The 15,682-nt window shown below is 41.8% G+C and overlaps 1 protein-coding gene across 3 annotated transcripts in view; it reads right to left on the minus strand.

Annotated features, from left to right (window-relative positions):
* Itpr2 (inositol 1,4,5-trisphosphate receptor type 2) overlaps positions 1 to 15,682 on the minus strand; it is a 424,566-nt gene that overhangs the window by 28,375 nt on the left and 380,509 nt on the right. For all 3 annotated transcript variants that reach the window (XR_010043892.1, XM_063238415.1, XM_063238414.1), the window contains exon 55: positions 13,669 to 13,829. Coding sequence is in view for 2 of the 3 variants with exons in the window: in XM_063238415.1 (XP_063094485.1) it covers positions 13,669 to 13,829 (161 nt within the window). In the remaining variant the exon portion in view is untranslated. The remainder of the gene's footprint in view (positions 1 to 13,668; positions 13,830 to 15,682) is intronic.

The following is a 15,682-nucleotide window of genomic DNA, read 5'->3' on the forward strand; positions in this document are numbered from 1 at the left end:
CATGCCGTGTCTCTTCTTGCTAGCCTGGAGAATAGCCGTTCATCTGTTGTTCATCAAATGTTCCTGCCTGATGTTATCATCCAACCTGCGTGACCGTCTGTTATTGTCTCCCACCAACCCCCAGATTCCCGAAGGTGGGGAACTCAGCATCCTTTATTTGTACTTCCCTTGAGCATCCAACTCTCAATATAACCATGGCAACCACCAAATAAAAGTTACTGAAGAGAGAATTTGTTGAGCCTAGAAATGCTATCCTGTCCTTCAAATACTCCTACAAATTGTGGAATTTAGTGTAATAATTGCTATCTTGTCAGATGATATATAACTGGTAACTTTATTAATTTTCATAAAACCCCATAAATAGGAACTTTCCCCCATTTTACAGATGAAGAAACTGAGGCCCAGAGAGACTAAATGATCGGACCAAGGCTCCTGATGTCCCCTAGTCTCTGGCTATCATACTGTGTCTCACACACAATGTCCCTTCATTAAATCCCTCTCAACAGTCTAGATTCTTCTTTGATTCTTGGCTCTTGGGTACAAGGGAGTACATTCGAAAATAAAGTGAGGCATTCGTTACATTGAAAGTAAGAATAAATTTTATCATCCCGATAAAATGAAGTATCTCTACAGGCACTATGTCTTTCCCTTCCAAAATGGTGATTTTTTTCAAACTGGATTTCACATTTCGAAATGGGTCTAGGCCCTCAGCACAGGGAACAGGAATCTTCCCTGCCCAGCTACACACCCGTGCAGCCTGAGATTGAAGACTTCCCAGTCCTCAGGCGGCTGCCAAAAACAGGTGAATTTTTCTCTCACAAGGGTTGGCTTTGGATCTTAAGAAAAATTCATGGTCTGTTTTGATTCTGCATGTCCTACTGAGAAAACCGCAATACCCAGCTGTAACCTGTGAGCTACAGATCACCAGGATTGAAGGCTAATTCCAGCTGGGGTGGATCAAACCACACATCACCTTCCAGAAAATGAAATGGGAACAGTCAGCTTTGACCCCTCCAAAATCTCTGCTACAACTGCTTCGGATCTGTCAGATAAAAAAGAAATGAGTATTCCTAAAAAATCTGATATAAAAAGTATTTCAAGTGTTAGAAGAATTTCAGGCTAGGGCAGAAGAGATTGTCATTATGAACAAGGAATCGATGTCCACGGAGTGTATTTCTTCTCAGAGTCCCAGGCCTGCTTGGTAGGCGCAGGACCAGAGGGCTTTCTGTCACTACTTGGCACATCAAGGGAGCTACAAGGAAGCTCTGATTATCTCTTTGAAAAGGTGCGGCTCCCTTAGCAATTAAACTACCTCTGAGTTTGGCTACTTTTGAATTTCAGATTCTGGTGAATTAGGGTTTTATTTTTATGTAGAGCATGTTTGAAATGCTCATTAAGAATCCCACAGTAACATAAACACTTGGAAACTTCTCTTCAGAGTTAATAATTATGGTATGAACACTAGGAAACCCAGAGAATCGGAGTATGATTTCTAAATCAAAAATGTGTGTTTTATCCTGGATTTTTTCCCAAAAGTTAGAAGAAATAAAAAAGTTGATTTTATAAGGGTAAAATGCTACAAGTTCTCCCCTGAGGAACCCTAAAATGTATTCTTTGGAACTAAATATCCCCTGATGCTGCCATTATTTAGCATAGAAGAAGGCAAATGTTGCTTTTGGTATGAAGCTGTAGCTAGATAAGGTTTGTCCTTAAATAATTATGTGCTGATTCCATATAAATGTTCACTGCTCCCTTTCGTAGGACCTCCCTGTCCCCGAGTCCTCTCTGATACAGGCCACATGACATCACATCACATGTGTTTGTGGTAAGATCTGTCCTAAAATGACTCGTAAAATACAGATGGATTCAGTGGTCCCAGTGACTCCAATACTGAAGAGAAACATGTAAAATAAAAATTTAAATATATATATATAATATATATATATATATATATATATATAATTTAAGAATATATATTTAAGCAAGTTCCTGACTTACAGTTTGACAAAGGAACAAATGCTAAACAAATTTGGACAATATATTAAGACCTTCCTGCCCAACCTTTGTCTTGGTAATAATTCTCACTGTTGAACTATGTAACATTGTGGTGACTCATTAAGCCTCTGCCTTCTATCCTAAACAGGAAATGTGTGACAGATCCTACCTGTTCTGATCTCCTCTGTTGCCCTTTCTAGCTAGTTTTCACAGAAGTAATGTGTGAAAGTGACAATCTGAAGACTTGGTAGAAGGCTTGAACATCACATGCGTTAGAGATGATTTGCAACTGCAAAGTAGCCTTTTTATTTAGCCATGTTATTTTAAGTAGCTAGATCTTTTCAGTAGAGGTGGAACGACCAATCAGCTGTTGAGCACTAAGCACGAGGCAGACACCTTAGCAAGCAGCAGGGTATATGGGACTTTGTGTAATTCACACAGGAATTCTAGTAAAAAGCCGTATCACCACCATTTACAGGTGAGGAAACAGAGGCAGGGGGCTGAGGTAACTTACTCAGATGTTATTATTTCGAAACACCTTGATCTCTAAATCCCATAAAAGCAGCAGATTATGCCAACATGATATTAAATAACTGATCTCCAAAATAAAAATCCAGAATTGCTTTTGCAAAATTTAGAAACTATTTTTCAGGATTCTTTATAGATAAGAGTAATCCCAAATCCTGTGGAAATTAGCTTGCCTGATAACCTTATACAAGAGTAGGATTTCAACTTAATTGTCCTTTTAGCTAATTAGGTATCAGCTGTATCATGCTATGCTGGCCTATCAGAAATCATTAGACAGGAGCCCTGCGACTTTACTGTATATAGTGCTTGTTCCCGTAATTTACATTTTGAAGGCATCTGTTACTCTCTGGAAGAAAGCCAGAGTTTCTGAGTAAAATGTATCGGTCCTAACAATGTGGACATTATTATTCCAGAAAGCCAACTGAGAATTCAACAAGATCTTACAGTAATGACTAGAACTAGGAAGCAAGAATTTTCTTCAGCACAGCGGGAAGGAATCTTTTTATTAAAGTTATGAGAATCAGAGATGTAACATCTCTTTATAGCTTAAGATAAACGACATTAGGGTGGATCATTATTTCATACGCTTCTGTGGACTGAGCAGATCCATTTTGCTCCAAACATTTGAGGTAATAGCATAATTTTGTATAAAACGCTATTAATCAATGTTGGATCTGAAGCTACCCATAAACTGACCAAACCACTCCTAGGTCCACCAGCTAATGAAAGATAAAATCCTCTCTCAGACTTGTCTGATGAGCCTTGTTTTTCTCCTGTCTGGTTCTGCTTTCTGATGAGTTAAATCCAGTTGGTAGACCTGACATTATCATCATCATCATTATTAAATTAACAGTTATCTCTGCCCTCCTAAATCCAAGGGCAAGTTTCCTCTGATTCACTCACTTTGCATGATCTCCCCTGGATAATCTTAACCAAATCTGTGATTTCAACTGTCAAGTTGAAGTATACTAGACTGACTTAAGAATCTTTAAGATCATTTAACAAATCATTGCTACATACCAGGCACTGTTCCCTACTCTGTGAATTCTCTAAGGGAATCAAAGATACCAAATTTTTATCTTTGCAGTGGTAGTTGAACTATTCTAATAGATTGTCCATCCAAACTGAGACTCATGTATTGCTTCTTTCTGGACGCCGTAAGGGTAAACTTGCCACTCACACTGGTCTAACTACTGTGCAAATCTTACCTTTCCCCACTATTTAAGCCTCTCCTTTTGCAAATATCCAGTGTCTGTAAAGGAAATGACCTTCCTTTTAGATTCATTAAACTCTACCTGAATTTTCCATATGTATCATTTCTTTTCAGTTTCCAATGGCATTTCCCAGTATCATCTCTCAATGTTGTTACTGGGTAATTAAACCAATGTTTGTTTGTTTGTTTGTTTGTTTCTTTCTCTGCCTTTCCGCACAGCCCCTTGAAATGCTTTCTTATCCTGTCATGGAACAGACTTCCTAACATGCAACCCTGACTCTGTCTCCTTGGTTTACTATCTCTGAAGGGCTTTCTTTAGCTTTCTGGATAAAGTAAAAACTTCCAAGCACACCAGGCCACTTGAGGCCTGGCCTCTCTCCTCCGGCTTTTTCCAGATATATCTTTCTTCTCTGTCCTCATTAGCCTGAGCACCCAGGTGAGACCCTCAGGCTCTGAGAGGCGGAGCTCCTTCACCTTGCATCGGAAATCCATTATTTCACCAAAGTTTCCTGAAGGAAGTTAAAATAACTGCCTCTGCTTTGAGCCCTTCTCCTAGCCCAGGAACACAGTCAGTACTACACCTGTGTTGGTTGACGGGAAATGAAGGGCTGGGGAGATGAAGCTCAGCGGCACAAGTGCCTGCCTGGCAAGCATGAGGTCTGAGTTCGAGATCCCTACTGAAATCTCTTCTCCAGTAGTAATTTAAAAGTGGTTAACTTCAGTCTGACCAGGAGATGGCATAGCTACGGCTAAAATTGATAGAGTTTGTCCTGCAGAGATGTGGGCTCGTGGCTCAAGTCCTTTTCTATCCAGCCCTTTGGGTAAGCAACAAACACTTTTCTCTGAGCCTCAGTTTACATAAGATGGTGATAATGAAATGAGGTGACATGCAGAGCTGCTAACACAGATCATGCGATTGATTAGCTTTCTTTTCCTCACAGTTTCTCTTTAAAACATACTTTCTGCCTGGTTCAGTATGCCTTTTGTCAAAATCCTATTTTTTTTTTTTCATTTTTAATATTGGGAATCGAACCCAGTCTCTCTCTAGCTCATTCCTTTTTGTTTTGTTTTTTGAACTTGAAGGCACAGACCAAGTCACTAAATTGCCCCAACTGGGATTGGATTTGTGATCCTTCTGCCTCAGCCTCCCAGAATGCTGAGATTACAGGCATGCACCCCCATGGGCTCAGCAATCCTCTTCATTTTAAAGATCTTTCTCTTTTCACAATCTTCTCTGTGAAATTGTCCCTGATGTCTTCAGGCAGAGATAACTGTCCTCTCTTCTGTACCTCAGTGGCTCTCTGTCTTATATATTTTGTTTAACAAATCTGTGTTGAGCGCTTTACTATGTACTGGGAATTGATTTAGGTGCTGGGAATGCATCAGAGAACAAGACAGCCCTGTAAGTGCCCTAGTGGAGTATATGGTGTAACAGTGAAGAAGAAAGACATTCATAAGTACAAAAACTATAGGATAAAGTTTTAATCTAAATGCTAAAAGTAGGACAGGGTGACAGGAGGGAAGTCAGGCACAGGAAGCTGTGAGGCACAGAAGCAGCCAGGGACCGTGGTGACCAGTGGAAGGTACACATGTGCAGAGATGCTGACCAGGGAGAAAGGGAAGAAAAGGCCAAGGTGGCTGAATTAGTCAGCTAATCGAGGTGGGATACAATCAGGTAGACTGGAGGTGGACTGCCCAAGGGATCCTGGGAAAAGTGTCAAGTCTATCCTAAGTACACGGAAGGGTCTTCCCCATGCGTACATTTGTCTGAGTGCTTTAAGATGCCCCTGGCGGCTGAGTGCCTATACATTATTCTGTCCCTCACTGGAGTTCTGACCTGCAGACACTGTAGTGCTGGGTGCTTATGTCCTTCCCATTCAATTGTGGTTGTGCAAGGCCAGGGAAGATGCTTTACTCTTGCCTTTATCAGTGCCTGGTGCACATTTCAATACTGGTCAAATGAGATCCAAACATCTTGCAGCTTCTTTTTTGCTGGCTTGCAATTGTAACTCCATTGGTAAGACTTCGAATTGCTGTAGGATACACTCAGTGGCCAAGCAGCTCTGAATGAGTCCTTTTCTTCCCATTTGAATTCCTCTCAGCTCTTCCTGCCATTGCAGGGCTGTCATCTGACTTCCTGTCTCCTGGCCAGGTCTTCTCCCTGCCCCGTGGACTGAATTTTTATAGGTCTCTTCTTCCAAAGTGTGATGCATGTGGTCAAGAGTACTGGCTACAGCCGGCCTTGCCTGCTCTCCGAGGAGTCACGGACTCTTGGCTTTCTGTATTGTGCAGGATTCAGCGTTTACAGACTTTTATTACTACTTGTATGTGCCTGGCACAGTATGGACTGAATATCCCTCTGTATCAGCTCTGCTGCTGAGCGAGTTACCCCATCTCTCCAAGCCTTGGTTTCCTTATGTGTGGACTGGGGATAGTGCTAGGATTATTTCCAAAAGATGAAAAATATTTCCAAAAGATTAGAAGTATAAAATAAAAAGTGGCCTTTATTCTGAGAACATGGAGAGAGATGACCAGCACCCCGCACCGCTGGCGACCGGCGATCTCTCCGGCAGACACGTGGCGTGGGGGTATGTAAATAGCCTCCTTGTTTGGGGTGGAACCTAAGGCGGGCATTAGGGATGCACAGGCAGCCCATTGGTCCTAGGTTTGGCGCCATATGTAAATTTCCAGGGGCGGGAAGATGGCGTCACAGGTAACTTCCTAGGGGCAGGGGAGATGGGGCTTCCTCCTTCCGGTTGAGGCTTTCCTGGCTACAGTGTCCTGTCTGGGCCAAAACCCTTTCAATAACAGGATCTGCCTTCTGGAATTGTTAGAAGCCTTTGAAAGAGATTGTACATTTAGAACAGCACCCAGCATAGAGTCAAGATGCATCTCATCATGCCTTGCATCAGCACCAGTGTTGTTGGTATGCATGATTTGATTCAATCCTTACAGCAACTCCTCAAGGAAAGCATTGCTACATTCAGGACTAATTTTTAGCTGGTATGCAAAGACATGCTCATACTAGTTGCTAAAATACTGCAGAATTTCTTATCGAATTAGCCTCTGTCCCAAGCCCTACAGATATCCCCTCCCCCTATTTTCTTGCTTCTTTATCCTCCCTGGTCTTGCTAAGTTTCCATCCTAAGACTGACGGGTTAATGCTTTTGCTATCTGGTAGCCTTTAGGGCCCTCTACCTTAGTGTGGCTGCTTCTATTCTGAGTTCTGACTCACCCATTATATATATTTTATCAGTGGGCAAACTGAGGAGCCAAGAAGATTGTTGATTTTTAGTGGAATCAACAATCTTGTCAATGGAAATTCTATGAAATGAAGTGCCAGATTCTAATGCCTGGTTTCTTCCTTTCCACTAAGGAATGACTAACAAAAACTACTTCCTGGCATCTTAAACTCTGTGGACAATTACCTAGACACCCAGCAGATCCTGTTTTTTGATAAGATCAGGAAGTAACCTAGCACTGACTGTTCCTCTCCAGCCTCTCACCTGCCTGCCTCGCCTTTATCCTCTGCCTGTCTGGGAAGCATCCACGGAAAGGTTTCAACTTCCGGCACTGAGGTCTAATGACCTCCACAGAGTCTAGTTTTCCAAAGGAAGCCTCTACGTGAAGCCATCTACTACTCATCATCTTTGTCTGTCTTTTACAAACAAGAAGGAGGATTAGAAAGGTGCAAACATGAGCACACAAGGGTGGGGATTTGTGGACCCTATGTATGAATATTAAACAGAAAATGAAAATAATGGAGAGTGTCACTCCCACAATGACAACGAAATCCAGAGCTGGGGAACTGAAACAGATTCCTCCACAATGGAAGACACATGTTTGCACTTAAAAGGTGGGACGCCGAGGTGGTGGCCTCGTGCGTGTTTACACTGACTGCTCTTAATTGTGCCCTCTGAGCTGCAGAGACCCCCTTGGCTTGCCTTGACAGGTAAACATTTTAAAAAGTGTCTTATTAAGTTCTGAAGCCTTTAAAATCGGTTTTAGTTAAAAAATGAAGAGTTACATAATTGGTCTCATTAGACCCAATTACACAATTAGTGTAAATTAGAAATAATAGAATCCAAACATATAATTTCATAATTATGACACATAACAATAATGCAGAAATTAAGCTGGCGAAGGGGGCTGAAGCAGCAGGGTGTATATGAATCTTAGATGATCTGATGTCTTCCACGCAGAGCCCCAATGTCTCCCCCCACCAGCAGTTACAGCTCAAAAATATGGTCTAACTAAACAAGGTTGATTTTGAGGTCTAGTTTCAGAAAACAGCATCTGGGAAATTGCTAGTTCTTTTCCGTCCTTATGTGGCTAAAGTAATGAATGACTAGGTTTCTTTTTTATTTCATAAAAAAGGATGGCCTTTCTCTTTTGAAAGTCTTAACAGGTTAGAGCAGGGAAGGATTGTTTCTTAAGGGAGTTGATCTGAAAGACCCTCTGACCTGTGTGTCTGCCCTTCCACGGAGAGTAGCTGGGGGGCACACACCTGAGGATTTGTGTGTGGGAGGGATGTACAGAGCTGCAGAAAACGCTAGAAAGAAGACCACAGAGGAATTAAAGTAGCTCACTTATCAATTCAGGTACTCGATTGTTAATACTGCCTTCATTATACATGGTTTAGGAGTCATAACCTTCCTGCAACCTCTTTGTCTCCTGATTTTAAAGAAAGGAAAGGTAGCATTTGACTAATAAGAAGCTCATGTTCCAACCTCTTGCAGTTATTTTTAATGTACCTTTCTCTAAATTATGTCCAACAATCAGAGGGCTAAAATAAATCATTTATTTAATTCAATTGTTAATATAGTTGTTCACTCAATAAATGTTTAGAGTTTCCTGAGAGAAGAGACTATTTTTTTTTATTTATCATATACATCAAACTTTCAGCACAGCTGTTATTATCCATTCAATGTTTACTGAATTGTTTTTAATACATATTCAAGATACTACCTGCCCTGGTACTATGCAGAACAAAGAGCCTGGTTCTGATCTTCTACACCTGGTTCTGACCTTCGAGAAGCTTCCAGTCATTTTATGTGTTAAGAAAGAATACTAGGGCAGGGATTGTAGCTGCGTGGTAGACTATTTGCGTAGCATGGGCAAGGCCCTGGGTTTGAATCCAGCATCACAAAACAGACTACTATGTTAACAAAAATGCATTAAAGTTTTAATTGACACTGTCCTGATGTTAGGAAGCAGTTAGGAGTTGAGCTGAATAAATACAAGAATTTAAACACATAATGCACTAATAGGAGAAAACAGTCTCTGAAATCTGATGGCCATGATCAGAGTGGGGATAGCCAGGGACTCGGTCACAAGCCAGTGCCATCAGGACATTAGGAGACAGCAACCCCGGTACTGCCTTTACGTGCAGCGCTGGTTTGGATCCCTCTGTTTGTCAAATTAAGTCATAAATATCCCCAAAGAACCCTAACATCTCTCAGCAAATGAACACTGAAAACCTGAACATGTGAGAGAAACAGCTAAAAGCCTTGGGCACTTTTTGTAATGATCTCTAATTTTGTTTGTTCCTCTTCAGTCATTATCCTTTGGGGAATAAGACAAGCACAGGGGCTCAGCCATGCTCAAAGGCCATTAGTAGGCTGGGGGATTTATCCTTTTATATGCTCTGTCCTCTGGTTTACTAGATTCCCTTTCATGACTTTTACTTTGCTGGATGTTCCTTCTCTCCTTGTTATTTTCTGTCTCCAATACATACCAGCCCCTGAACATTAATTCTCTTAAACAGGGGCTGGGGATTTAGCTCAGTGGCATAAGCACCTGCCTTGCAAGCAGGCAGTCGTGAGTTCGATCCCCGGTACCGATAAAAAGGAAAAAAGACAAAAAAAAAAAAAAAAAAAAAAGATAAAAAAATTCTCTTAAACAAAGACGAGGCTCTGCTTGCCTGAAGAAAATGCATTCCTGAAATATTTTAATGGACTTCCACCTTCCCTAACAGTATCCCAGAAATTGTTTTGTGTTCATTCAAATGTTCACATTCTAGCAGTTAAACAGCTTGGTTCATAGTTAGACGGAAAGGGTAAGCAGTTCTAAGTTTTGATGAATATTTCCGACTCTTGATTCTATTACTGGATGGATATAGTGGCACAATATGGTTCCTAAAATTTTCATCCCTAGAAGCAACATGTTACCTTATTTACAGAGTGTGTTTTATTAATATTGGCGTAAATGTTAAGAAACACGTCTCCCAAAACTTGTTATCATTTTGTTTTCCCCATTTAACCAAAAGGTAGGAGGGCATTGCTAAGGCCCCAAAATACAAATCAGATTGACTTAAATACTAAAGCAGAATTCAGATGAATTCTCATTTACTTTTTGCATAAATCCTTACAGATAAAAGCTATATCAATTATGAAGCATTTTAAAGTTCTCTCAAAGCCATAAGCACCTAAATCAATTTGGTAAATGAACACATTTGTAAGGAGCAAAAATAAGAGTGGCAGGCTTCTTACTAAACTGTTAAATGCAGTTACCTCTTGAACAGAAGGGGAAACATCAGTCATTAAATTAAATTGTCAATTGTCAGCTTCCTACGTGTTCTAACACTGTCTCTCCCAAGAGGAGAAAGAATTTCAAAACCATAATCTCCACAGAGGTTGGAGGGGCAGAGTTTCTGGATTGGGTTTGTCAGCTACAGGATTTTCGAAGATTTCCAAAAGGCTTGCTTCAGAAGATGAACAACTTTCCAAGTGAATGATTGCTGTTTGCATCAGGCCTAAACTCACAACACCCTTCTCCTAGCCATTAATATTCAGACCAGTCTGCTCCTGTGGGTGTGTGTCAGGCAGATGAAGACTTTGGGGTTGGAACAAGCTGGTGGCTCTTAGGGCCCCTGCTGCGGTTCTGGAAGGAACTCTGATGGAGGAGGATGGGCACAACATGGATAAGTACTTGGACACTTAAAGATTCAAGCACAAGTGCCGGTAAAATGCTGCTTTCAATGTGAAGGCTAAAGATGGGTCAAAATTTAACAGCATTCTTCTCTTATGGGAAAAAGCCTCTTGGCAGTTTCTATATCGCAGGGAGGCTTTGATTCGCCACTTGTGTCTGCCGTCTTTGCAACTGATCATGCTGAACTTTGACACTGAAATTCTCACCGCTTGATTTTTGACCAACTTCCCTCTCTGGTTTTCCTTCTTCCATCTCTCTTGTGCTCCCTTCTCCCTATTTTGTTTGTCTTTCTTCTTCTCCTATAAGGGAACCCCCACGTACTGTCCTGGCCTCTCTCTTCTCTCTTTATGCCGTTCCCCTCTCTCCCCATCATTCTCCAGTTTGGTAGCTCCAACCATTCTGTGCAGAGAGGTACAGTGACAGCTGTCACTTACTAACTCTGTACTCTCAGAGAGTTTTGACGTGACACTCAGCTCACAACTTTCCTGTGAGAGACGCAGCAGTTTCTGCGCTTTGGATGAGAATGCAGAGGCCCAGGCAGGTTCCTGGGTTCCGCTAAGGTCCGAGACCACCAAACAAAACACATGGGAGAACGTGGTTCCTTTTCTCTACCTCCAACTCACGCTGTTGCCACATCAGTGTTCCTGTGGTCCCATGATTCTTTTTGCTACCTAGGACACACTGATTGTACAGAACACCAGGCTTCATTGTGGCATTTTCCTAGCTGCATATAACGCACTTTGATTCTCCGTCTCTAGTCTCACTTCAAAGTCCACAAGTCATCTTCTTGGACCAGTCGCTCTTCCTAACAAAAAGCCCTTCTGACACTGACTCAGTACATTCCTCCCAGCGACCAGGCTCACAGAGGCTGTGAGCTCTTTGGCTTCCTTATATTTCCCCAGGTTCTCTCATGTGCCCTCTACAATCTCATCGATTGCTTTGTATCATCTCTGATGTCAACTTTCCCTCTCTGAATCAGCTTGCACGCCACTGCCTGATGTAGCTCTAGATCTCACTATTCCCTCAGCCACAACCTTCAGGGGCTTCTCACTGATAATGAAATAGCCCCTAAATGCTGGTATTTACTACTCTAAAGTGCAATCTAAGTTTCCCCCTTATCACTCAGAGCTGCCTTAGAAGTGAACTAAGTCCCACTGTAACTGGGCAAGTAACAATTCCCTAAGGGTCTGAGTGTCCCACTTCTGTATCGTTGTTTAGGCTGCTTCTTCATTTAGGAACTCTCTTACACAGCAGACACACCACATTTGCACCCATCCTCCTCTACCTGGTGCATTCTCCACCAGCCCCCCTTCCATTAGTTCCCTTCCCAGTTGCTCGCCACTCTACCTCTTTAGACCTTCATAGATTTTCATTTGTCCAACCCCTGAAGAAACTTGGTATATTCTACCTTTGATTCTTTAAAATTTCACTTCCTCTATTATGAAGCTCTAAGTTCTTCAGTAGACAGAGACTGTATCAGAATCTTCACAAAGCCCCAAAGAAAACAGGAACCTAATCAATATATATCAATCTGCTTTACTCAAACTTTGATAAAATATAGCAATGTGAGGTCACGTTCTACGTATGACTTGGTCCTCCTCCCCCAGCAAGCAGAAATGAAATGTTTCTCACAAATGACTGGGCTGGGGAGAGAGCTCAGCAGCACAAGTGTCTGCCTGGCAAGTGCAAGGTCCTGAGTTTGATTCCTGGTAGCAAAACAAAATAAAACAAACAAGAAACCCAAAGGAGATAAGAATGTGTAAACCATATGCATACCGATAAGATTATCTTGAGAATGATTGTCCCTACCCACAGATCATGATTTTGAAAAGAGAGAGGGCAAAAGAGGAAAGACAGAAAAAAGAAATAAGGCCAGGTTCTACTCACGTCAAATACACAATACAGAGAAAACAACTTACAGTCTCATAAAAATCAGTTATGAACAGCCTGAAAAATTCAATTTACACGGAGATCTCTTGGAATACATCAATATTGATCAGAAGATCAGTTATCACTGTGTTAACCTGTGCTTATCCATCTGTCACCCTCCAAACATATTTTTGGTTGCTCCTGCTGTTGTGTCTGTGCTCCCTAAGTAGCTAATAAGCTCTCAGGGGAAAGGGAACCTTTCTGTTAGCTTCTGTCTCCTGACCTTTTGGCATGGATGCTAAATACTACCCATAAGCAGCAGCAGAGAAGGATCCTGTCTCCTCTGAGGCCTCTTTTCTTGGATAGTTAACACATTTTTTAGGATGACTTTTTGAGAAAAAAAAATCCGATAATCTGTATTAACAAGAATTTATACAAATGCAATTATATTTACTAAATGTGCATCTAGATTCACTACAGTTGCAACTTAAAACTTCCCTCTAGGCTAGTTAGCTTTAATTTTCTATGAGATAGAAGAAAATTCAAGCCATGGGCAACAACATCCTCGGGCTTATCTTAACGAGGAGATATTAGCACCTAGCTGTGGCAAGATCAATGCAAATCCATTACCAGCGCTGGTCAGTCAACCCAAAGTGTCCAGTGCCAGGAAGCTCAGCACTCATGTTAGGGTTGAGCATCATCCACTTCCCATGCACAACTTAATTTATTAAACTCTTGATTTCTAAAGTTTGAGGAATTTCTTGCAGTGCCACTCTTCTGTTCATGGGAAAGTTCTAGATTTTGGGCATTGGGAGATCAGCCGTGATGGAAGGTACAAAGTCAGAAGGAGACAGACATCGCCGAGAAGGTGCTGTTCAGTGCCTGGAGAATCCCTCAGAAGGTATCATCTGTGCACTGAGTTAGACTTAATTGAATAATCAAGAAACCTACTGGGCACCAAGCAGTGACTTAGGCAATATGGAGGTTCTTCAATGACTGACAAGCCGATTTAAAAGTTCAAAAACAACCACACTACCTGCTAATGTCTTTGCATGCTAGGAAGAGGATAGGGAAGAGAGGGTGAAAACATACAAAATACAGTATGGTCACAGATTAAAACACTGGTCACTCACCACAATCATTTGAGCCACATAACTCTCAGGTCCAGTGTATTCTGTTGGGTCTTTAACTTTCACCAGGACGATAAAGTACAAATAATGCCACATATTGTGCTCTGACTTAATGTGCTCCTCAAATGAAACTGTTTTATTGTCAAACTTGTCCCTTTCAAGTCCTGCAAAACACAGGGAATACACCATATGAAATTTGTCATCTTATCAGCATTTACTTCTTAGCATAAAAACAAAACATAACCATTCTTATGAAAAAAATGCTTTATGAAAGACTATGGCAATTTAAAATGTTATGATTAAAAACAACACTGGGCACAAGATAAAGATCTCTAGAGGTAAGGCCACAGTTTATAGATTGCTTCTCAGCTAATGTTTATTTCCCCCGCCCATTTTGAGCCCCTGGAAATGCATGTTCCTATTATAGACATAAAATTTGCAGGTAATTTTAAATATAGCCATATCATAACTGTCAAATTAAATTGGACCACAAGTCTAAGAGGGAAAGGAAAAGAGATGGTGTGTGAAAAGCCATCCTTGCTAATCAAGACAGGAAAAAGAAATTCATTTTACTCAAGCCAGGTTAAAAGAGGGAAGGCAGCTAAGAGCCATCTCTTCCAATCCAGTTGTCATCAGAGAAAGCCACATGAACATCCGGGCTAGCAGGGCGACGGACCTGCACTATTCTGGCCCTCCAGACCATCATGCTCTGGGCACGTAAGGAAGCGAGTGGTCTGTTCAATGTCCAGGGCACATTTTTTCAGCCTCTGGAACGATACTCCGAAGCAAGCATCAGAGTAGTCATATCCTTGTCTGTCGAAGTTGGAGAGTGGGTGGAAGGAAATGAATGGACGTGAGGAAAACCAACGATGGAAAAATAAATTCTAATGCCAAGTAGAATGGGATAGACTCTGGCTTTGCAGCTCAGATACTGTAGAAGAAACCAGGCAATTGATTCCAATCCCGGCTACTCTTTCTTCCCAAAGCACTTTTTTCAAAGGCCAATGAGGCGTGTAGAAGATCCTTTAAATAGTAAGACGCAGAGCACAATAAATTAAAAAAATGTGTCTCCAACAAAGGGGTGGCTCTTAAACTTACGTTACTGGAAATCTTTATGGAAAACCCAAGAAAATTCAGCTGCCTGATGGCTATGCCTCATCTTCAACGATTTAGCAATAGTTCAGCATGCCCAAAATAAATCCAGTATTTTCCCCAGCAACCATTCCATCCACCTTTCTCAGGTAGGTATCTGATCCAAAAGCCTCTCTGCCCCCTCACACACCACATCTAATCCATGCAGAGATGCTTTGGCTCTACCATCAAAACATACGCAGCATCTGTCCACTTCTTACCACTTCAGCTATTGCCACTGTGGCCTGAGACACTCCCATTCTTCATGTGGACCACTGCACCAGCCTCCCACCCACCTGAGGCCAGCTCTGTCCTCTATCACCCATTCCCAGCATGGCAGCCAGAGGGATCCTTTGAAGATCCAGTGTAAAGGCCAAAGTCCCGGCACTGACCCACAAGTAGGGCTGCTAATCATGTTCAGATAAACGATGAACTCTTTCAATGTAAGTGTGTCTCATGCAACGTTTATTTGCTAAATCCTGTGTTGGACCTTTGTATCACTACCCTTGTCTCCTGCTTCTCTCTCCTCTGCTCGTTCCTATGCAGCCTGGCTGGTCCTTTGCTGGTCGTTGGACAGAGAGAATCCTGAGCTGGGGGCTCTGGACAGGTTGTTTCTTTCAGACACAAAACTCTTCTTGCTAATCTTTTGTGACACATTCATCTTCAAGGTTTTCCTGAACACTCAGTGTGCCTTAACTTGAGCGCACTTTATTTAAACACACAGTCGGTTCCTTTCTTTTTGCTGACATGCTTCATCACCTTGCCCTTTTTCTTTTCTACCGTTTTTGTACCAGGACTTGAACTCAGGACTTTGTGCTTGCCAGGCAGTGCCGCTGTGCTATATCCCTGACCCTTTTCTACAATTTTTATTATCCTCTGACAGAGT

The sequence above is a fragment of the Cavia porcellus genome, unplaced genomic scaffold (genome assembly GCF_034190915.1).
Source record: "Cavia porcellus strain 051 isolate PalLab524CR breed Dunkin Hartley unplaced genomic scaffold, mCavPor4.1 scaffold_27, whole genome shotgun sequence".
NCBI lineage: Eukaryota > Metazoa > Chordata > Mammalia > Rodentia > Caviidae > Cavia > Cavia porcellus.